General features: G+C 37.3%; 1 protein-coding gene across 2 annotated transcripts in view; it reads left to right on the top strand.

Moving 5' to 3' along the window:
* The window catches only part of TBC1D22A (TBC1 domain family member 22A), a 163,952-nt gene extending 148,239 nt beyond the window's left edge, over window positions 1-15,713 (top strand). For both annotated transcript variants that reach the window (XM_065854268.2, XM_065854259.2), the window contains one exon: window positions 12,446-15,713. In XM_065854268.2, the coding sequence (XP_065710340.1) occupies window positions 12,446-12,574 (129 nt within the window). In that variant the 3' untranslated portion in view covers window positions 12,575-15,713. The remainder of the gene's footprint in view (window positions 1-12,445) is intronic.
* The last annotated feature ends 6,932 nt before the right edge of the window (window positions 15,714-22,645 follow it).

Here is a 22,645-nt window from a genome sequence, read left to right as displayed (position 1 = left end):
TAGCAGAGAGTATTAAAAAAATGTGGCTTATTTAACCTCGTAAAACAAAGCTTGAGAGAGAGTACAGTCATCTTAGGGATGCATATGGATAACTTTGTAATAAGGGTAAAGATTTAAATCATAATGTAATTTTGGCAAAAGATCAAAAGGATATAAATTGCTCCATTTTGATTTATAAATCATTAGATAAAGTGAAGCACCTTCTGTGTAAAATATTAGGGCAGTATATATTTTTTGACAAAGCTTGATAAATTTATGTGAGTTATTGTGTGATACAGGAAGATGAATCCTGGCTTGGGATTCTTGTTGTCCCCAAACAGAGGTTGAAAGATGTCTTGAGGACAGTTGTTAATCGTGTTTCTTGTGTAGTATTTATACTGGTTTAGAATATTTTTATTCTTTAGCTTATAATATGCAATTGAATGATATTGTGTTAATTTGAATTAATGCTTCAGTCTTTCTGTGAAAGCACTTCTGGCATCACCAGCTGATGCATCATTTTCTCTGAGAGGTACAAAGGAAATGCATTTTCATATATTTCTTTGCTAAGACATCCAGTAGATCTATGGGGGATGTTTTTGTACATTGAGAGAGTGTGTGTAGCTCCGATGATCCCTGGCTTGTGCTCTTATGCCTGCGTGCTTTACTCACCAAGGGAGCTTAAATGATTTCCTGATGTGAGCAGTGGTGTTCTCCTCTGAGCTGAGGGGGCTTTTGAATTAGTTGTTATTGGGTTTGTGGGGTTTCCTCAGTTAATTTGGAAATCTTCAGTTATCAGATTCCCCACCAATGTAGAGACAGAACTTTGGACAGGTTCTTTATCTGTCTTTTCCTTTAACTGTGATATCTTCATTAAAGTCGTATTATCTGACATCTGTATTAATGTCCTTAAGCTGGAGACTCCCAGATGTCCCATCTGTATTAATGTCCTTAAACTGGACACTCCCAGATGTTTCATGAATTTTGACATGGCAAGTGTGAAACTATTATTTATTATTCAGAACAAAACACCTGTATATGACTTCGTGTGGTGTGGGTGATCGAACAACATAATGGAAATGGCCTCTTTCAGTCTTACATCCCTACAATACTGACAGTATTCCATTTGAACCATGTTTAGGATGGTTTTTTTTAGTTCTAAAAAGATACTTGTTTAAGTAACCACTTCATTATGACTTATTTATTGGATATGAAAATTGCATATTGCAGACAGTACTACTTAAGTTATATATGCAAGCAATTTTTCATCAGTAACCCTTAATATATATTTTCTCTTAGAATAAGATGAGATTTTACTCAGAGAAACTTAGTATGAAATACCTTTTTGTCAAAATTTACTAGGTGCTTTAAGTCAGTTCATTATATTTCATTGGTATTTTATTATTTTCTTTCTTTTTCTTTTCTCTGAGCTTTTAGCTATTTATAGTACAGTGTTAAAACTTAGAAGACTTTGCAGAGAGGGGAATATGAAATTCTCCTGTAGTTGCTGCAGTCGTGATTGATACAGCAGGTCCTATGTTTGCGTGAGGTTTGTTTGGGGTTTGTTTTGTTTTTAATAGAATGACTTCTGATCTTAATTACTTCTTATACCACAGATATTTGCACCTCTTTTCTTTATGTGCTGCTTTTGCATGGAGCTAGTGACAAATGATGTGCTTTTTCATTTTATTTATTTATCTTTTCGTGCACAAGATGTACACATATCTCTAAACATCAGTAATATAGCAATATTTCATAAAACAGTATGTCAAAAAGTATAATCAGAGTGGTTCAGAACCATTCTGCTCTGTGCATTAGCAATTGGAACACTGAGAAATCTTCCTGGATGTTTCCTGGGATATTCAATTTTCATATGAGATTTTTAAAATGAAAGTTCTGTCTTCTCGTGCTTAAAAGGAAAAACCCAAGACTGTTTTTATTTGACTGTCTGATTTAAGTACAAGTTGACATCAGTGTCTGAGTAAGATGACTTCCTCTTCTGAATATTCTGTGTTAGTATCTTAACTACTTCTATTTCATATGCATTTAATTTTGAGGCAGTTCAGATTAGAAAGGTATTACAAAAATACAATGTTTGTTTATGGAGCTGAACATCTTTTAGGGTCAGTTGCAATGCTTGCTTTGTTTTAATGTCTATGTCCTTAACCTTGTCTTATAAACTTGTAGATAATAACATGGAGATGGAAAGATGCTTTAATAAAAAGATCTAACGTGCAAATTTGTTTCCTGTTTTAAGATTTAAGGATGGCGATTGTCTGTGGGTTTTTTTGTTTTCATTTGAGAGCAAGGACCTACAGTATCAGCTGTGATCCTTTAGTGTACTTTTTTTACCATATTAATTTATATATTTTCAGACCTTTGTCAGTGAAGTTGCAAATCTTCTCATCAGCTGACTACAACTTCTCTGACATTTTTCTTTAGAACCATATATTTTATGATGAGCAATTAAGGTTGCTAATGACTTGCGCAAGAGATCCATACTGGATGAAACAGGACTTTAATTGCTGGTTTAGTGGTTTTAATATACTGAGTCCAGAAATCTTTTTCAGTAGTCATGCAAAGAAAAACATGAAAGGGAAATGATAAGACCAACTTTTCATAAACTTTTGTTTTCAGAAAGTTAACATGTGTTTCTATGAAGTTCTTATTAAGAATATGAAATTAATTCCGAGAATAGCATACTTCTGTGTGTTTTCAGAAGACTAATGGGAGATTGTTCCATTGAAGTGAAAAAAAATGTAGATTTGAATCAAGAAATATGTATATATTATGTATTTAAATCAAATAATAAAAAATTATACTTGTTGAAAATCACTATGCTCTTGAGTTGCTGAAAGTAAGCTGATAGCAGGAAAAATTAACCTTTAAGCTCTTCAGATTTTTTTAAGTGACCACTTTAAGGTGCAGCAAATCTAGTTAGAACTCTGAATAACTTTTTGTTTCTGTATTTATTTCATACTATTCTGAGTTCTGTTAATTGTGGTCTGTTGCCTAAAATGTCATGTTCTATGAAAAAAATCTCAAAATTCAGATAAATTTAAATTTATTTGAAATAATTAATAACCCTTTCGAGAAATTCTAGATGCACAATTTAGGTAATGTGTAATGAAATGTACAAGAAAAAATTAAAATTTGCATTGAATTTACAAAGTTGAATGTTCACTATTTGAGCAAATATTGGTTGGTTTGTTTGGTTTTTTTTGTTGTTGTTTTGTTTGGTTGTTTTCTTCTGGTAAATTTTCACAGGGCAGGATGTGAACTTTCACATTTGAGGTGGGAGTTCTTGAGTGACACTGATTCTAAGAACAAACCTCTCCTAAGTCACTCAGACTGTGTCCAGTGCAGGCTTAAATGCCCCTGCCACTTAGCACAGATAAGCCAGTGTTTCCCCATCTTCTGCTTATCAAAGTCTTAAGTTCACCCGTAATCTCTGAAATAAGGAGAACAAGGAGGGCGTTATTGCAGCCAGTGTCGCACCGGCCTGCCCGGGGCTCCCTCAGCCAGTGCCGCCTGCTCTGTGCCGGGGACCTCAGCTCCCCCGCTGGAGGATCCTGCTCCGCTTACCCCTCTTAACCTGTATCTGCAGCAAATATTTATTGAACCACAGTAGATGACCTATTCCTACTATCTCTTTAATATTATATTTTGAAATCTTAGTTATCTCAGTTCCAGCTGTGCCCAATAGGAAAGAAATGTCTTCTCTGGCTCTGAGACGTAGGTAGTCAATAAGTTGCGCAGTGCTCCAGAAATACAGCTCATTATTTCTAGCTCTGTGTAGCAGGTTAGGACAGCTGGAGAAATAAGAAGTGGCAGCAGCATAGGGAATATTGCTGAGTGCACTGAAAGAGGGAAAACAGCACTCAAGAAAGAAAAGAGAACTTGTGTCAGAGTTAGAGCCCTACTTATTTGGCGCATTACGTATCAACAGCGAGGGGCAGACAGAAGGGGAAGGAAGCTCTGAGGCATCTGAACAAGGTCAGCTGTACTCTGTGGTCTGCGCTGGACCTGGGCTTTCATTCTCCCAGCCAGGGCATTTGTTGTGGCTTTGATAGCAAGCTGAGGGGGGAGGATTTGGACTGAGCTTGGCTGAGCCCCAGAGCAGCAGGTATCCGTCATCCTGAGTGTCTGGGAAGAGGATTAGAGGTTGGCTCTGCACAGCACATCACCAGCCTGGACACTGTGGCTATCGCTGAGACTCCAGCACGTCTGTCTGTCTGTCTGCTTTGCTGTGCAATGCAGGGGAGGGACTGAGAACACGGACAGGGTGCTCGCTTGGTAATGGCGATACTGCCCTTTCCTTCACACCCAATAACCTCAAATGTGAGCAAGTGAAAAATGATGTTGTAAAGGAAACAGGAATTAAATGGTTCCTCTGTTAAGTGTTTCTTTTGCCAGTATAGTAGTTACATCTGGTTGGAAAAAAATTTTTGAATCATTGTCCAGTTCTGGCTGTCTCTGACACCGCATTATACAATTTCTCATAAAAACATTTATAGTTCTTTGAATGTGTGCATATAGCTTGTTTCTGGTGTGTATTATCTGAAAAGATACATGGACATTTTTTCAGGCAATAACTGCTTTCCTCCTTAGCTTGTCTCAATAATTCCTCTAAATAAATTTTAGTGGTATTGCACTTCGTTAGTTCTTTAAAAGTAAGTGCTATGTTCTAAAATTTCAAGCACAACTTTTGAAAATACAAATAACTCTCATAAAGAAGCCGTTTGATCAAAATGGCAGCATAAATTTTGCGGTGTTTTATATTTGTGCATAACATAGTATGTAACAGATACAGCTTGTGTTCAAAATACAGCTGTTAGCAATTCCTTTGTAAATAATGGAAGATTATATATAAACTTAATTTACCTTTCAGTTAGTTATATGCAGTCCTAAATTAGTATTAAAAAGTTCATGATCATAAAATATTGTAAGGTTCTGCTTATCAGTACAAAATAGAGCTGTGGCAGACCAGGAGTACTCAGACCATAATTACACTGCAGTTAGCAGCAGGAAGGATTAACTACCCTAGTAGAAAAATACTGTATTTTAGCACTGCCTTTATTTGTTAAATTAATAGACCAGTTCTCAGTTTTGACATTAAAAACTAACTCTATTAATTTCCTCAGTATGTTCAAGTCTGATTTTAACTTTAGTTATTGCCATTTTTATATTCGCTAGAAATAAAAACACTGTTCTGTTACTGGGGTTTATGCTCTGTTAAGTTTATTCTGTTGAAAAAACCTGCAGTTGAACTTGGTCAATAATTCACACAGACAAAAAAGTCTGAACAGAGTTTTCAAATAAATAAATTACTTTGATTATCTCAGAAGAAACCTTTGTGCTCTACTCAGTAGAATAACATTTTTATGTTTTATTAACTATCACCATGTTGTTTGTTGTATAGTTGTGTTTGATGTTCCTTCCTTCAAGATCCACATATGGAGTCAGACAGAGGGGGGATGACAATAAATAGCATAAAAGCTGTAGATAACAATTGCCAAATAATCAATATTATTGCCAGATTTCAAAACATGATAAAATTTGCTTTCTTTTGCTTCTGTGTTTGGTGTTTGTTTGGCTTTTGTTTTGTTTTCATTTTTTAAGATTGTTTTAGTGGGCTGAGATTTCATTTGCTACAATCTCAGTGAAGAAAATTATATGGATGGCTTTGTAATAATTATTAAAAATGTGTTTTGTGAAGTTTTAGCAGTATTCAGGTTTGATTTAGTTTACAAGGAACAGACCTTGACCATTTTTATTTTAGAGGAAAATGAGGAATAAGTGCTTTGTAAATCATCTTCTTTTTGAGATATCTGTCTTGTAGACTGGTATTTTCTCTTAGATATAAGTATTGGATCTTGCATGGTAAGATTTTGTTTTTCTCAAGAAGTTTCATTTCTGACACCAAGCACTGCTTACCTGGCAGTGTTACTCTCAGATCTTGTCAACATGGTGTTTGAAACATAGACCTCATAGTTTTGTTTTCTGTATTTCTAAAGGTACTTCTGTACCACAGCACTTGTTTTGTCTTGACTACATGGTGAATAGGTTAGTTCTTGAATACGTGTTAATGTAGCTAAAGAAAATCACATTTCGAAAGTACAGGTACTTTAAAAGTACATTCTATACAGCTGCACTAAGTGTCCCTGGCAAGCTGCTCAAGCACCCTCATTGCAAAGGGCTTTCTTCTGATAACAGCTTAGCTTCCACTTGTTGCTATTGCCTCTTGGCTCCTCTTTCTTATTTGTAACCCTCACTGTATGTAATATAAAACTGATCTTAGACTCTGCCTTAGTCTTCTCCCAGCTAAAAAGACCCACAGTTTTCTCACAGTCTCATCTGCAGCAGCCCCCTCCCTGTGTCAGAGGTGCTGTGCTAAAATCTCTGCACTTTTTTTTGTGCATGGTGGGAGAATTGAACAAATCTTAGTAGTACCTTAATCTTCCTCTGCTGTTGGTAGTACCTCTTTCCCAGCTGTTGCTCCTGGGCACAGAGACTTGTCATTTCTGAGCAGATTTAGTCAGTCAAGACTGAGGCAGGAAAAGTATCACTGTCATTTCATTCCTACAATGTTAATGTTTTTACCACTTTCAAAATACTCTTATTTTTCTTATATTTTAAACAGAGGTGAATGTAAACAGGGATTAATTTGGGTGGGTGGGGAGTTGTAGTGGTGGTTTGGGTTTGTTTTATTTTTGGAGGGGGTAGGTGGTTGGTTGGTTAATTTAACAAAGTTATTCCATAGATGGAATAACTGAAATTAACTGCTGGTTGTACATACTTCAAGTACCTGTGACTCTTCCCCATCCACTCCTTGGATGGCGAAGGGGAGGGGAGGCTGGAAATGCTCTTGCACAGTGTGGTGTGAGGGGGCAAACACCACAGATAGGTGGAACTGAAGGTGTGCTGGCAACCTGGGCTGTGCAGCTGGGCTCTTGTTCAGGAGATGGATATGGCTGTTCAGTGCAGGAAGAGTCCAAAGAAACTAGGGTGCTCTCTTTGCCATATGCAAAGGGAGTGCTTTTGAATATATTTGTTGTAGATGCAACCAAAATATAAACACACATTGGACTGGATTTTGGAAGCCTCAGCTCTGCTGATGGTCTCCTGGCTGCCCTGATTCTTCAGCCACGTGGCATCACAATATCATTTAAATTAAGCAGAAAATACAGTTATTGCAAGAATGTTTTATAAATATTGCTTTTTGAACTCAGTTTTCTGAAATATACCAAGCAGTTTATCAGAAATGATTTTTTTACGGTAAATTCAAGTTCATGATTCATCAGATTTCAAAGAGGGTCCTCATATTTTAGTTCTGAATGTGGATAGGAAAATGAATTTTAGTAGTTAGCATGAATGCCTTGTTTATGCATGGATTCTAGTGGTTCCTGCTTTACCTGTTGGAGAAAAAATAGCACTAATGATTCAGAATAAGTGAATGCTCTTGGATCACTGTCGTTCTGGTCATCTTTCCCCTTTTTAAGTGTAAATACGAAATTGAGCAGTTTTAGGTAAACTTCATATGTGGTCTTGTAAATACTAATTACCACGTTTGTACATTTCTTCAAATACTGGAGGTTTTTTTGTTTCTTTTTTTTTTTTTTAGTGGGTTTTTTGGAGGGGGAGTGGGATGGTCGTTTGTTTGTTTGTTTCCAAATAATGCTCCATATTCAGACAGTGATAAATGTGGCATGGTTATTTTCTTCAACTGCTAAAGAAAAAATTTTCTTTATCAGGCTTTTTACCAAGTTCTACTTATTTTTAACAAGTTATAAGTTTTATTTCTATCAGAGTCAGTTTTGAAGCTCTTTGACAGATCACAGGAACATAAGTCTTATCTTTAAGATAAGTCATATCTTAAGAAAATCACTCCAGCAGTGTGTATTTGCCCAGTTACTTAACTTAAATTTCTCACACATATTCAGTAGTCAGTATCAGTCTTAGACTTTGATGAGCAGGTACAGAATGAAGCTTTTCCCTTGGTAACAGTGACAAAATGGCCACTTAAACAGAAATGAACAGTCAAGAGATTACTCGGCCATTTATTCACATATTTGATTCTGAATAAAATTATGGATAAGGTTGCAATTAACCATACAAGTATTAAACTAGTTTTTCACCAATAGTCCTATTTCAGATTTGAGCTGCGTGTTAAGTTTTGCAAGTATGGGTATTGAAGATGTAGTCTGTGTGTGTTCAACAAAGGTCGTGAAGTTGAATGATCTGAGTTTTCTAGCCTTAAACTTGGAGCACCTGATTTCTCCTGCTGTTCTGCTTTGTGTCCTGGGAGAAAAAGTTATATATTTTGTCTGGTTCTCTGCTCTCTTTATTTGAAAACAAACCTCTAAAATTGTAGGTTTATTTTAGAAATTGTGGTTTGTTCTGTAAGATCATAGAATTATTTAGGTTGGAAAAGACCTTTAAGAACATGAAGTCCAACTGTTAACACTACCAAGCACACCACTAAACCTTGTCCCAAAGTACCACATCTGCACATCTTTTAAACACCTCTAGGAATGGTGACTCGGTCACTTCCCTGGGCAGCCTGTTCCAATGCCTGACAACCCTTTCCATGAAGAAATTTTTCCTAATATCCAGTCCAAACCTCCCCTGGCACAACTTGAGGCCATTTCCTCTTGTCCCATCACTTGCTACTTGAGAGAAGAGACCAACCCCCTCCATGCTACAATCTCCTTTCAGGTAGCTGTAGACAGCGATAAGGTCTCCCCTCAGCCTCCTGTTCTCCAGGCTGAACAGCCCCGGTTCCCCCAGCTGCTCCTCTTCACACTTGTGCTCCAGGCCCCTCAACAGCTTTGTCACCTCCTCTGCACTCTCTCCAGCACCTCAATGTCTTGCTTGTAGTGAGGGGCCACAACAGAACACAGGGAGCAAGGTGCGGCCTCACCAATGTCAAGTGCAGGGGGTTGATCACTTTTCTAGTCCTACTGGCCACACTATTCCTGATACCAGCCAGGATGCTGTTGGCCTTTTTGGCCACCTGGGCACACTGCTGGCTCATGTTCAGCTGCTGTCAATCAACACCCCCAGGTCCTTTTCCCCCAGGTACTTTCCAGCCACTCTTCCCTGAGCCTGTAGCGCTGCCTGGGGTTGTTGTGACCCAAGTGCAGGACCCGGCACTTGGCCTTGTTGAACCTCATACAACTGGGCTCAGCCCAGTGATCCAGCTCATCCAGATCCCTCTGTAGGACCTTGCTACCCTCCAGCATGTAGCTAATATACCTTCAGTGCTTTGGAAATGTAAAGGAAACAAAATTGATATGGGTGACTGTTATTTTACTGCCTTTTTTTAATCATTGAGCAGACAGATGTTTGGAGAAGTGACTGCTGTGTAGAACTTTTGAAGAAATTCAATGATTTTTTGGGTAATCATTTTCTGATAAACATATCCAGTATGATAACCTTACTTTTAAAGCTGAATATATAAGCAGAATTAATTTATCTACAAGAATTATTTGTGTTTCACAAACCTGTAGCAACATTTTCTAGCTCGAAAAACATGCACAGTTGCCACAGAAGCAGTAGATCAGTGTGACCAGTGTCGACTCTTGCTTTCTAACCTCACACTGAAACAACTGAGCTGTAGTTCACTAGCTGTTGAATAGCTACTCATATTTGTACCTTCTATACAAACAGGTGTTGGTTGCCACAGGTGATGTTCTCCAGTGTCCCAAGTGCTGAGGTCTGCCAGAAAGCCCACGGTTCTCCAGTGGCTGGAGCACTGGTTAGGCCACCTTTGTTTGAACAGTAGCCAAATGAAAAACCAAAACACTACCCAAACAATACAAATCACTTTTACTAGTTTGCACCCGAAGTCTGATCCAGCAAAGTCTTGGCAGTGCAAACAGTAAAAGAACTAATTTCACAAAACTCATTAACTGCTGTGTCTTAAAGCTGGTTGGAAGTTATTTTGTAAAAGGAAAGTAAAAACTTGAATGGAAGCAGGCATTTATCATCCCTCCACACAATCTTCCTACTGTGCACTGCTAGTTTATTAATTACAGTTATCAGCAGAACTGTCAAATAAGTTGATAGAAATTTTTTAAAAGTGATATTTTGGCAGTTGTATAACACTTTATTAAAAATGTGCTCTCTCAAGTGTAATAGAGACATTCTCATGCTAACTCTGTTGTATTACTGCTTTTTATGCATAATTAAATATATAGTACTGCTCAACTTCTATCCTTTCTTCTTCCATATTACGAGAGCCACTATAGCAAGACCGTGAAACAGATGAGGCCAAAATAATTCTCTCATGGAAAAAGTAAAATATTTCATGTTAATTTTTGCTCCTCACTGCTTCGTGAAATCGCAGAACCCTTGCTAAGGGCTCCTTCAGCCATCTTCAATCAAAGCAAGTGCAGAGGAGGGAGAAGGGGGGGACAAGACCCCTGTGAAGAAGATTTTTGCTGTATACTTATGCGAATATTGCAGGAATCTCATTTATAAAATAGCAGGATAATTACTGTGGTTTTAATTGCACTCCTGCTTACTAATTTCTGCTCTTTAGAATAAACGTTAACGAACATTCATGCAAAAATATACATATGTGTATGCTGACAACTATATGCACATATATGAATGTGTACAAATTATTTGCATATTTTCTGCAAAAATAGAGCACCTAGAAGATACAAGCAGGCTTAACAACACTCATTTTGAAGATTGCCTCGTAACTCCTATAGTAAAATTCCACATCCAGTTTGTTGTGATCCAAAACCAGCGTAAATTTTAAGGAATGTTTTTGTCAAAGCAATTGAAAGCGTGAGACAAAGGATCTCCAGGTGATCTTGTCTTTGGAAAGTTTAAACCATTCACTTCATATTTGGCCTAGGATGACTTTTGCATCATGTTTCAGAGTTTGTGACCTTTTGGGTCAAAATTTATTATTTATTAGTGAATGGGAGGTTTTTGTCTAAAGTCCGAGACTTAGCAATCAACCATGATTTTAACAATTTATCCAATTATGTAACTCCATACCCTGCAGCGCAACACTGCTTTGCACAGGTAACTTCACATACAGATATAATGCCCTTTTGACCATTCATTCAGTCATGGGTTAGGAAGCATGTATTTTTCAAGTAACCCTTTCGAAGGATCCTTCAAAGAGCAGTCTGTGGGATTTGATTCTGTGCATCCCAGTTTAGCATAGAGCTACAATCCTGAGTTTTACTCAACTGGAAATTGGGTGTATTTGCTGATACCATGTTGCTACAATAAAACATAGGCCTTACAAAAGCAGGAATCCACATTTTAGGACCTTTTCAAAATCAAATTATCATTTGTAATTACTTTTATTGATTAACTTTATCAGTATTGCTATATAATTAAAGTTGAAAGAAATTGAACCATTTCTTGTTGTACTATATACAAGGCATACCTAGAAAGCAGCACGACCAGAAGTAGTTAGATATTCTTCTTGTTTATATGTGAAAAGACTAATTAGGGAAGAGAATTTTAGCACTTCTGCAATTCAGTCAGCAACTTTGCTTTATCTGTAGCTGTCTGCCTTTGCTTACCTGATAACGAGGTTATAAAAAACATGTAAGGTATTAAAATGAAATTAATGTTTTGTAGTTCCTTAAAGAGGAAGTGTAGGTATTCCTTTTGTTTACACCTAGCATGGGGATGTTAAAATGATCTGGTCAGCAGAAGTTACAAACTGAAAGTAGATCATAGATCTTAAATGTGGAGGATGCATATGGAATTTTTAAAGCACTGTATGCAAAACTATATGTGAAAACTTCTAGAGCTTGGTTGGAATTGACAAGTGTGGAAGATGTATCCCGGTGCTAAAATAATGTAGAAAATATGGAAAATCTATAAGAAGGCTGGTTCCTGTGAGAAACCATTTTGGATTTGCAGAGCTCAGAATTAGGTTTCTGGTAGTTTCTAGTGACTCCAATACCCAGGACCATTCTATCTCCATTACCAGCTATAAAGTGAATATGCTAACACTGTTTACCTCTTAGAAGTCTAATGGGATGGTTCTGGTACATGATGTGTGTGTGTTCTTGTTTTTCTGAGTACGACAAGGAGTCTCTACCTGTGATTGGGGGTGCCAGTAGTGATATAATCGTACAAGAGCAAGTGTGGGTACATAGAATTTACACACTTGGGCAGCATGGCTTGCTTTCACTCTTGCTATTTACAGAGCAAGTGAATTCACACCCTTTTTTTTTAATGTTATTTTTCTCAACATTAGAAAATAACCATGGTTAGCTACAATTACTAGCTGGTTTCTGAACTGGAATATTGAATAGCAAGTATTTCTTTAGAAGTTACAGGAAAATCCCTAAACTTCATGGGATCTCAGGTTTGTTTGGGATGCTGACGTACCGCATGAGCGATTGCTTATAAGTACTAATTGTGTAATTTATTGCTGTTACACTGGTATTTGAATTTCTTTTTTCTCATTCTCTCCATCTAGGAATTGCTGATATTTTTACAAAATTTGCCCACAGTACACTGGGGAGATGAAGAAATTAGTGTACTCCTAGCAGAGGCCTACAGACTGAAGTTTGCATTTGCAGATGCTCCCAATCATTACAAGAAATGAATACAGAGAGCCAGAAATCATTAAGATCAACGTGTTCTGCAGTATTATGGCATCTGTTGTTCTCATTCTGCTTTCAGCTCATTGATCTTTCGTTTGAATTAAGATGACCATTAAAATTCTGTTAGAATTTGCAAAATGAGAACAGAATACCAAAGAAATGGACAAAGCAGGATATCGAGCACTGAATAAACTTAAAAGTGAACTTTCTTGCTCAGCATGAAAAATGAGTTCAGCAGTCTATCACTTAATTTTCTTTTTTTTCCCCTTGTCTAATTAGGAGAACTGTAGTCTGTCGAATTTATGTTGAGCGATTTTTCTGTGTGCTTAAGACTTAAAACTATTTATGGAATGATTTTGTTGTTACGTCAGTGTCACCTGCCATGATTGTATCAGCCACTTTTGGTCAGTTAAAGTTATTTACTTCGAGTGGGAAAAAGAACTTTTCATAGTTATAAAGACCATATGAGCCAGCAAGACCTGATCATAGAGGACTGGTTATAACTCAGAGACACGGCTGTTCGCACACCATCTGTTGCTTTTGGTGGAATTCAGTTAGGATACTTCAGTAACATAAGAGTGTAGAAAGTTGCAATGGAATTGGTGGCATTTTCTAAACATTTCTCACTCTTGCAGAGTGCCGCAGAAGCTTTTTAGCCAGACAAAGGAGTTGCTTAAAGCTGGAGACTCATCTATAACACTAAAATAAATCCCTCCCTATGTATTTTGGAGCATTTTTAAAATATCAAATGAAATAGAAGACATGGTCCTGTCAAAGTAATTAAAGCTTTTCTTTCAGGACTTTCAATTTGTCATCATTAAAGTTCACTTTTAAGAAATGTATTAAGAAGCTTGGTTTACAAAGCAAGATATATTTTTATCTCAGTTGTTGCCTTATTCTCCATTTCTAGCAGGTTAGAAAAAGTTTTCCAAAGCTTATTTGTTAAATAATATAATACCTTTTTTCCTGAGTATTCAGAGGAAGTGAGAAGATAGTTCCCAATAACAATTACAGTAACTATATACTCAGATCACTCATGTCATTAACAGAATAAAAATTCTCTATTACTTTATAGAATGAAATTAATGTTTCTTCATATAATTATGGCATACTGAATAATTCCTTAAAACTTACATAATTTAAGTGCACTATTTATTTTCAAGAAATCTTTTCACATAAGGATTCTGATGTTGCTCTGTTGGATGTAAATAACTCACACTAATTTGTGCCTACCCTACACATACAGGTTATTAAGGGTGAGAGTTGCAATAAGCAATATACTGGAAGCTCAAAATTGTAATTCCTCTGTTCAGTTCTCAAGTTGCATGTTGTACAAAAAGCGTAGTGCGCTTTTAAGTTTGGGAAATAAAAGATCTTCAAGGGGTTTTCTCTTATGACTTGTTATTGGAAGATTATTTTCAAGTTCTTAGAAATATGCAGATAGGAATTTCGAAGAAAGCTTTTCTAGACATGTTAGTTACATTCCGTGTTTCAGGGGCCTTAGTTCTTGACACTGACTTTATAATAATTAGGTGTTTCAGGGTTGATAGAAATAAGTACATTTTAACCAACATGTGATTATGAGATCTGTATTTTAAAAATATATGAAATCTTTGGTAGAAGAGAAAAAAATGAATGAATTCGGAAGCAGGTGTGTTTGGTGATTAGGATGCAATTCTCCTCCGCTGGCATCAGCCAGGGTTTTCAGTTGCAGTGGAGACAAGTTCAGGCCTCCTGGATCGCTGTGTTTGTGCCCAGGGTGTGTAGTGGGTCTGTGTTTCTTAAATGTCCCTATACTGTGTTTTGTAACTTCAGTACATGTTCTAATGTGTCACAAATTATGTTTTATGTTTACAAAGAATGTCATATTGTGCCTAACAGAATATCTACCAGTAACAGAATAAAAGAAACCTGAAATTTATTACCATTTGCTTTAATCTTAGTATCTACAATCATTTGTTAATAGAAATGCGTATTATTGTAACTAGAGAAGACACACAGCATTAAGTGCACAATGTTGTAAGGGTTTTCTATAATTAACTCTTTTCTATTAAGATGTTATTTAGGTAGTTACATGTAACATGGAAAGTTGACCCAAAGTTGTCTACTGTGTCAGATGCTCCTGCATAGGATTTATGGGACTGGTTATATATCAAGTCTCCTCCATCGGGTCCACGGAAGTTGTCTGCCATGTCTTCCAAATTCAACAGGTACCTCTTACTTCCTTTGGAAGAAAGTATTACCATGAGAGATCGCACTGACTGTTGTGTCTGCGTCAGAAGTTGAATATTGTACTTGAGCACATTGCTTTTTAAGCATAGTGGGAAGTTTCCTGATATAATAGCAATGCTTATTTATGTAGATGTAGGCTTTTCTGGAAAATATGGTATAGATATATGAAGAACATATATCTATACAGATAGGAATAGTTTTCAGTAAATAGAAGGAAAACATTTATATAACATTTCAAATTTTCAATACTTTACATAAAATATTTCATTTTATTAAAAAAACCAAAACAAAACACCTTACATTTAACGATTCTACATCTCAGGTGAAATGTCATTCCAAACAAAATATTGCATAGAAAAGGAAATAACATTATGATTACATCCCATGTACTTTTTGTTTTTTTAAATTCAAGATTCTGAATATTATTAAATTCCTTTGTAATATGTATTTTCTTATGAAGGAGGCATCTTGACACATCACTAGTGAAACTAGGCAGTGATTTCCTAGAACTCATGTCAAATATTGAAATTTAAGTGTCTAAAATACGTGTTAAAGAATTTCTGTAATAAAAAATTAAACAATGTACAATATAAAATAAAGATTTATGACTGCAGTATTTGAAAAATGTAAATAATAAACAAACAGTTAACTATGTAAATACAGAACATGCAATAGGATAGGAATGTATTTGAAATCTTATGTGACTCTGTAATATGTTATAAGAAATGAGTTTCATTATTTTTTGGCTTGGTTCCTTATGGAAAGGCCCATTAATTTGGTTTTTCCTTCAGAACTACAGAAGGATCTGAAGTTCCATTGTATGCTTCTGACAAATATTAACACTGAGGCACTGGTTAAAACTGTAAAAGTGATGAAAGGTGAGGAAATAAATGCATATTTCTGAAGTACTATATAGAGTGGAAAGCTTTATTTCTTCTTTTCATCAAGCACATTGCATACTATATCAAAGTGTGGTTTTGGTGTACATGTTTTTTGGTCTCAAACCCCTGTACCACAAGAGCAAATGCAGTAGCAAAACCTCTGCGCTTTCTTACGTTTCTGAAACTATCTGCCCTTGTATCTTGTAGATTTTGCAAGTTAATAAGACAGACAACTTCCAAAGGAATGTATCTGCGTATTTCATATACATACAGGATACTGAGCATTTTCTGCGAAAAACAGGTGAAGCTAAATTGGGCACCACAGGAGAATTAACCTGGGGGAGAGGTGGAGCAGATCAGGGCAAAGCAAACGAAGGAGGTACAGAATTCTGTGTGTCTCTGGAGGTGAGGAACGAGAGGAATGTTCAGCTCTGGGTGGGGGAAAACGATGCAAGGTTATGATAGCATCAATGGGATCTGGAATCTGCAGGATTATTTAAGTGGATTAACAAGCAAGGAGAGATGTTCTGTACGTATGGGGAGTTCAAGTCCCTTATGTCAAGAAGGCCGGTAGGAGACTTCCAGTAATCCAGGTGAGTCTGGTAAGAAAATGTGCAAGTCTGGTTATGTGGAAGGCAAAATTAGTAACTTCTCTGTTTAAAACTACACACAGAATTCAGGGAAAAAAGAGACACAGTGATACAATGGGCAATATTTCTGTTACGTGCTTGAGAGATGATGAATTGTAATCGTTCTGGTTTTTCACTTTTAATGAGATTTCTGTTTCTTCATCTGCTATAGATCCTGCAGAAAATCAGTAAGGGGTGTTTTTTCACATGACTTTGTCAAAAGCAGAAGAGATCAAGAAGGTGGAGTAAGAGTCCTGAGCTCTCACAATGGATAGGCTAGGAGACATAGCTGTAAGCTCTTCATTTGTTGATTTTCTTGGACAAAAGCAGTCCTAGATATTTGTCTTATGTCCCGAGCAGGTATCCCCCACTTACCAATGTGAAATGTAACAGAAAGGACTTTCCAGAAATCTGATCCGCATTTCAGGTCACATCCTCCTTGAAAACTGTGAGCAGGAAGGTCAGTGTTCTGCGATGCTTTAAATTCTTGGGAGTTGGGAAAAGGATGTGCGGTGGAAAAGATCCCAAATCCAGTGGTCACTCAGGCTGGATGTTGTGCCATGGGCAAGGATTCCATAGTGAGTGCTTCTAATCACTGCACAATGGAGAGTGGAGTTTCTGAGCAATTCCAAATCATTTGCATTTTTGTAAGTTAAAGCTAGAATCTTGCATTCCATCTAATTCCTTAAGCTTGGTGTAGCTGAGGCGGCACTGGAATAAATAATTAAATTGCTATGGTACCATATCAAAGAACCTTGTAACATTCAATGTCTTCTGTGCGCATCCACATTTGTGTCAAGACCTGTGCCAGAAATTAAACTGAGATGTGTTACTGCAGAAAGCCTCTCAGAGACGGGTGCTCTGAAACTTAGACTTTTTTTGACCAAAATAATTTCCTACGAGCTTCCAAATCAGAGTTAATGTGCACTGTCCGTAAAGCATAGTTCTGTGAACTAGACTTCTGTATTTATGCTTATGATCAAGCTTCCTCAACATAGGCACAAGCTTAATTCTGAACTACAGTACAGGTACTCATTTTGTTCCTAATACAGAATTATCTAGAAAGGTAAGTCAAAAAAAGCCCAAATTTCTTACAGAAGTCTACTGCAATGTGTGTTGGTCTGCCTTTGTTGTCAGATTAATAAAGATTTAGTGTACATATTTGCTTTGATTTTGCTGTTATGTATCCTTCACAACTGAGATTTCATTTCTGTGAGACCTGGATTTTGGGGGCAAATCCACTTTATTCCAGAAATTTCTTATCCAACAATCACTCACCTCTACCTACTCAGAGATCGTTCTCATGGGAAGAACAATTCTGAATTTCAGAGCTATGGAAGAAAATAATTAAAAGAAAGGGGGAGAATAGGAGAGCATTACTCCCATTAATTTCTGATTTCCAGAAAGGATGAAGGCAATGCACCTATTGGACTGTTTGGACAACTTCATCCTCAAACTCGGGATGCAGAGTCTGATATTGAGCTTGTGGCAGAATGCAAAACCCCCTCTCTCCCCCCCTCCTCTTTCAGTATGGAGGGAGTAGGCACATCTCCCTCTCTCTGCTACTTGAGGCTGACAGCCTCTTTTGTTTGGCCCAGAGCACCCTGGCCAGGGCCATTAGGGGAAGGGATTGCCGAGGCACCAGTGAGCCGTGAGCCGCTGGGCGCCTGTGACCAGTGTGGGGGATGTTTGGAGGCTTCAGGGGCACCCCACACACGGTGTGGGGGTGCAGAGAAGCTTCTAGAATGCCTACAGTCAGGTCTGATCAGCCAGTATAAAAACGGGACTCTCGTCGAGACTGGGCCCATTGTCACCGGTCTCTCGGAGCACGAGTTGAAGATACTGCTGCCGAGACCCCCCCGGGATGGAGACCCCGCTTGCCTTGCCGCCACGTGTGTGAGTAAAACCCCTCGCAGGATTGCGAGTATATTTATCTTTTCCGTGCACATATGCACGTGTAACTTCCCGTGCTTAATACAAGCACGTATAAAATTATTTCCTCGCACAATCGCGAGTGTAACTTTATTCCGTGCACATTTGCACGCGTACTTTAAATTATTTCCTCGCACAATCGCGAGTGTATTTTCCTCCCATGCTTCCACATAAGCATGTGTAGTATTCCGTGCACATTCGCACGTGTAAGTAAATTTACCCTCGCGGAATCGCGAGCGTACGCTTTACCTATATCTCTTTAAGAATAATCCCGCACCGTGTTCAGGCAAGTGTGTACTCCTCTGGGACTCGGGGGTGGTTCCGGCATTGTTTTGGGTGAAGCCACGTGCATGCACTCTGTGGACCGCCTCTTGTACCAGTTGCTGCCCCTTAATAATTTTCCTCAACTGATACCCGAACCTATATTTAAGTCACTTTTGGAGTGCTAAAACCCTGTTTCTCACTGGTTTAATAAAAGTTGTTTTGGACCCTGTTGTCCCTTAAATTAGCCTTGGGGTGCCTCCGTGACAGAGCTTTTGAAATTCAGGTTATTATTTTAATATATTTCCATCTTCTTACAGAAATAACTGAGATGTCCAGTGAACAGTTCCAGCTACCAGCCCATTTGATGAATGCTGTTCATTCTTTTAGCAGCAGCAGAAATGTAGAATACGTAGCTGTCATGAGAGCTCACAGGAGGTAACAAGATTCCCAGGCTTATCAATAGTTAGATGACTACCTCACTCATGAAATGTCATTTTGACAGCTAAGGCAACTCAACAGTCTTGGCAATTTTTCATCACTTTTGATCTAAAAATAAGTCAGTAGCTCCAGGTCAAAGTGGTGCTTGTAGAAGCACTTTTAGACTGTTGTTAACAGCAGGCTATATATCTGGAGAAAAAAAAATTTAGTACTATACCTACCTGATCAAGTTAAAATTTATCCTAGGACATCAATGAGTATTTGCTGCAACCTTACAGAATATATTATCTCATGCAAATAAATAATTCAGCTTTTGCATGCAGGAGTGAATAAAGTTGACACATCAGTAAAGAAAAGGTTTTGTTGTAATATTTTTTCCCAGATATTTTACCATTATTGCATCAGTGAGAAATTTTATGTAAGTTTGAAAAAGGAGTACATTTCTCTCCATTGCTGTCATCAAAATTCTGGGCAGCAGGCATCTTCTTGTGCAGGTGAAGCAGCTATTACATTCTCGGTACAGAGGGTACTCGAGAAACTTTATGTGAATGTTTTGATGGTAAGGACCAGCCGGTTGTTGAATTTACAGCCACTCTCTGTGATGTAAAAGTTGTGATAATTCAGATCATGCTGGCTGATACTATTTCTGTTATGCACAAAAGAATACAAAGAAAAAAGTTCATCTTTCCCTATGCAAGGACACCTGTTTATTTATGGAAACTTGTATTCATTATGAAAATGCTCTGAAAATAATAGCTAATAAACACTGTCAGATCAGTTCAAGTTAAAAGCAATTTTAGCCAGCAAAGGATACCCAAATCCAAGAAGCGTTCCACAGGTAGATTAGTAAGTACAAAATAACTGACCCGACAGGGGGATGTCTGTGGACAACAGAAGAGTGAGCATTGGTTAAGCAGTCACTTTGTTATATTTATACAAGTTATTATCTTCCCAGTTTAGATGTAAGCATTGTCGTTTACACATTTTGAAGTGGCTGTTACCAATTTTAATTTGAAACAGCATTACTGGACATACATCAGAAAGAATCATAAATTCTCTCAGACGCAATTTTAAAATGCACACTTGAGGTTCAAATTTTATGTTGCTCATGGCCCAAATAAGCTGTAATCTGAAGGACACATTGACTTGTTTGTTGCAGCTACTGTACTGTAACATCAACCTTACTTAGCTATGCTTTAGCTCCAGCTAGATAGCGGTTCAGCCCATTAGCTTGCTGTTTATATTTGCTATCTTTCCTGCTGTGAATAAACTATAGCCCTGTAGCACAGCCAGAGATAAAACTTAATATCCTTGCATACAAATTGAAATGAGTGGAAAAAGAAATGTTGACAAATTACTTCATTTTAAAATGGGATCTTTGCAATGGGATCTTCTTCCCACCACTTGTTAGGTAAATAAATATTACAGGCTGCTAAGTAAAATGTATGGGACACAATTTCCCATTCTGTCTCACCGAAAGTAATGGTAATGGTAGGATTTACACTTCCTACTTAAGTAGCATCCAAGCTATATCATCTGTTTTCCAGACAGTAAGGAAGATAAAGATCCTGCCTCACAGAATGGACCCTGTATTTGTTGGTGTCCTGGGCGAAAGTGCTGAACACTATAGGGAAGTCCTGCTTGGCTGACCAGATTCCCAAACCACAAATTAGTGTGAAACTGTGTTCACTTCATATACCTGCATATTTCTCTGGAAGACAGAAAAAGTGTGTCAGCAACGAAGTAGCTCAATTGTGCCCTGTGTTCTTTAAAAAATAACTTCATTATTGTGAACCTAAACTGTTGAAGAATACTGGTATCAAGTGACAGTATTAGCAGTTTAAAAATCGGACACTCTTGTTTAAGTTTAGCATGAGTCCAACAGCTATTTGAAATGTTCTTGCATAGGACAGAGGGTGACATGCAGTGTTTGCATATCAGAGGTTGGACTAGTTCTCAAAGCTTTTTTAAACTTTACATTAATCTCTATGAATGCGGTTGTGTTGGTTTTCCACATCAGGAGAAAAGGCTTTAGAACAGGTGGCTTTGGAAATGCCAAGTCTCTTTGTCGTCCTCTCTTTAGTTAGCTAGACCCATCTCTGTATCAAAGAGCCCAACTAAGCCACTTTAAGTCACCGTTCCTCAAGTAAATTAATAACATTAATCTTTTGTCTTGCCACTTGCATATATTGATTGTATCGTATACAACTTTCTTGTGGAATATTGATGTAGAAAGTTTCTGTAAGGCAGCAACGGTACTCTCTTAATTTCAAATTATCCAGTAGATCAAGAGAAAACTATTATATATCAATTTTTATTGAGCAAGAATATTGTGAAGGTTCATCTTTTCATTCTGAATTGCTTTCAGCTCATTAGACTGCTCTGAGCTCTTCATGTAGGTCCTGTTAGACTCCTTTCTGACAATCAGGACAACCCCAATTTGCATCTGATTTAGGAGATACCAGAAATGGTTGGAAGAAAACAATGGTTAGAGAGAATAGGCACTGTAATTGGTAACATACTGTGGAACTCACCTAAGGTACTTAGCCAGTATCTATAGAGGATGCATTAATATAGCTACAATATACAGAAGTTCGATTTCACGCAGCATAATTTTGGGGTCCTGAGGCCCAGCATATCTAAGAATACGTATCTTGGACAATCAGTGATTAGTAAATGCTACCAGCTATGTTTTAAACTCAGTTCAAAGAAAAACCTCTGGGAAACATTTGTGTGTACTTTTGGATTTTTTGGTTGAATCCAGTTTTGCACCTTAAATGTTAGAACTGTTAAAGCATCCTCCTAGTCTGTCGTATTATGTGGTAACTTTATATTGTATACAGTAAATATATTTGAGCATTTAGTAGTAGCACAAACTTCAGTCTCCACTTTTATAGCAGCTTTTTTTTTTTTCCTTTTGGCTTTTAAGGCATTCGAACAGGAGCTGCAGAACGGGGAAGTGATACAGCCTCAGCTTCTGGCTTATTGAAAAGCAAGTGATTTTAACTTCAGAAGTAATTGCTAGGTTTCTTTCTTGGTTTGCCTTAGTGAAAGGGAGTGTAATTTTAGGGTCCAAAATCAGGTTCCAGTACTGAGATTCCTTTTTATTAAAGAAAAGAAACAAATTGGGGTAAAAAGGAAAAAAAACCCAACTCTGATACATCTGAAGAAGTCCATGGTATAAGAGCTGCCAGTATCTGCATGGAGACTAAGTGTTGCTTATGTTTAAAGTGCAAATTAAATTCCTCTCTAGAGAAATGAAGTAGCTCAAAGCTATGAAAATCTCATACATGAACAAGGACTATTAATGAAACTGCCAGTTAAGACAACTGATGGAATAAATGTGGCAGAGGAAGAAGACTGAAATTTATGGTGACTAGGCAAAATAGATCAATGGAAACAAAATACATCTGGAATTTCCCAACCTACAACAGGAGATGAAGAGAAATAGCCTGAAAACCATCCAAAGACAAAAATACTACTCTGTTTTGAAGAAGAAAAGAGAAAATGAAGAAAAGACAATTAATCTGACTGGATAATCCATTGAAAGGAAAGCAGACCAATACATCTCTAACCCAAATAAAGATACTGGCATCATTTGTACTACCTTGGATAGCAGTACAAAGGAAGAGAGAAAGCAAAGCATATTTTGAGGCAGCTGTGTTGTCACTCAAAGAGGTATTATTCACACTTCCCA

Source organism: Patagioenas fasciata, chromosome 1 (genome assembly GCF_037038585.1).
Source record: "Patagioenas fasciata isolate bPatFas1 chromosome 1, bPatFas1.hap1, whole genome shotgun sequence".
Classification (NCBI taxonomy): Eukaryota; Metazoa; Chordata; class Aves; order Columbiformes; family Columbidae; genus Patagioenas; species Patagioenas fasciata.
This window is presented reverse-complemented; position numbering and strand designations above follow the sequence as displayed.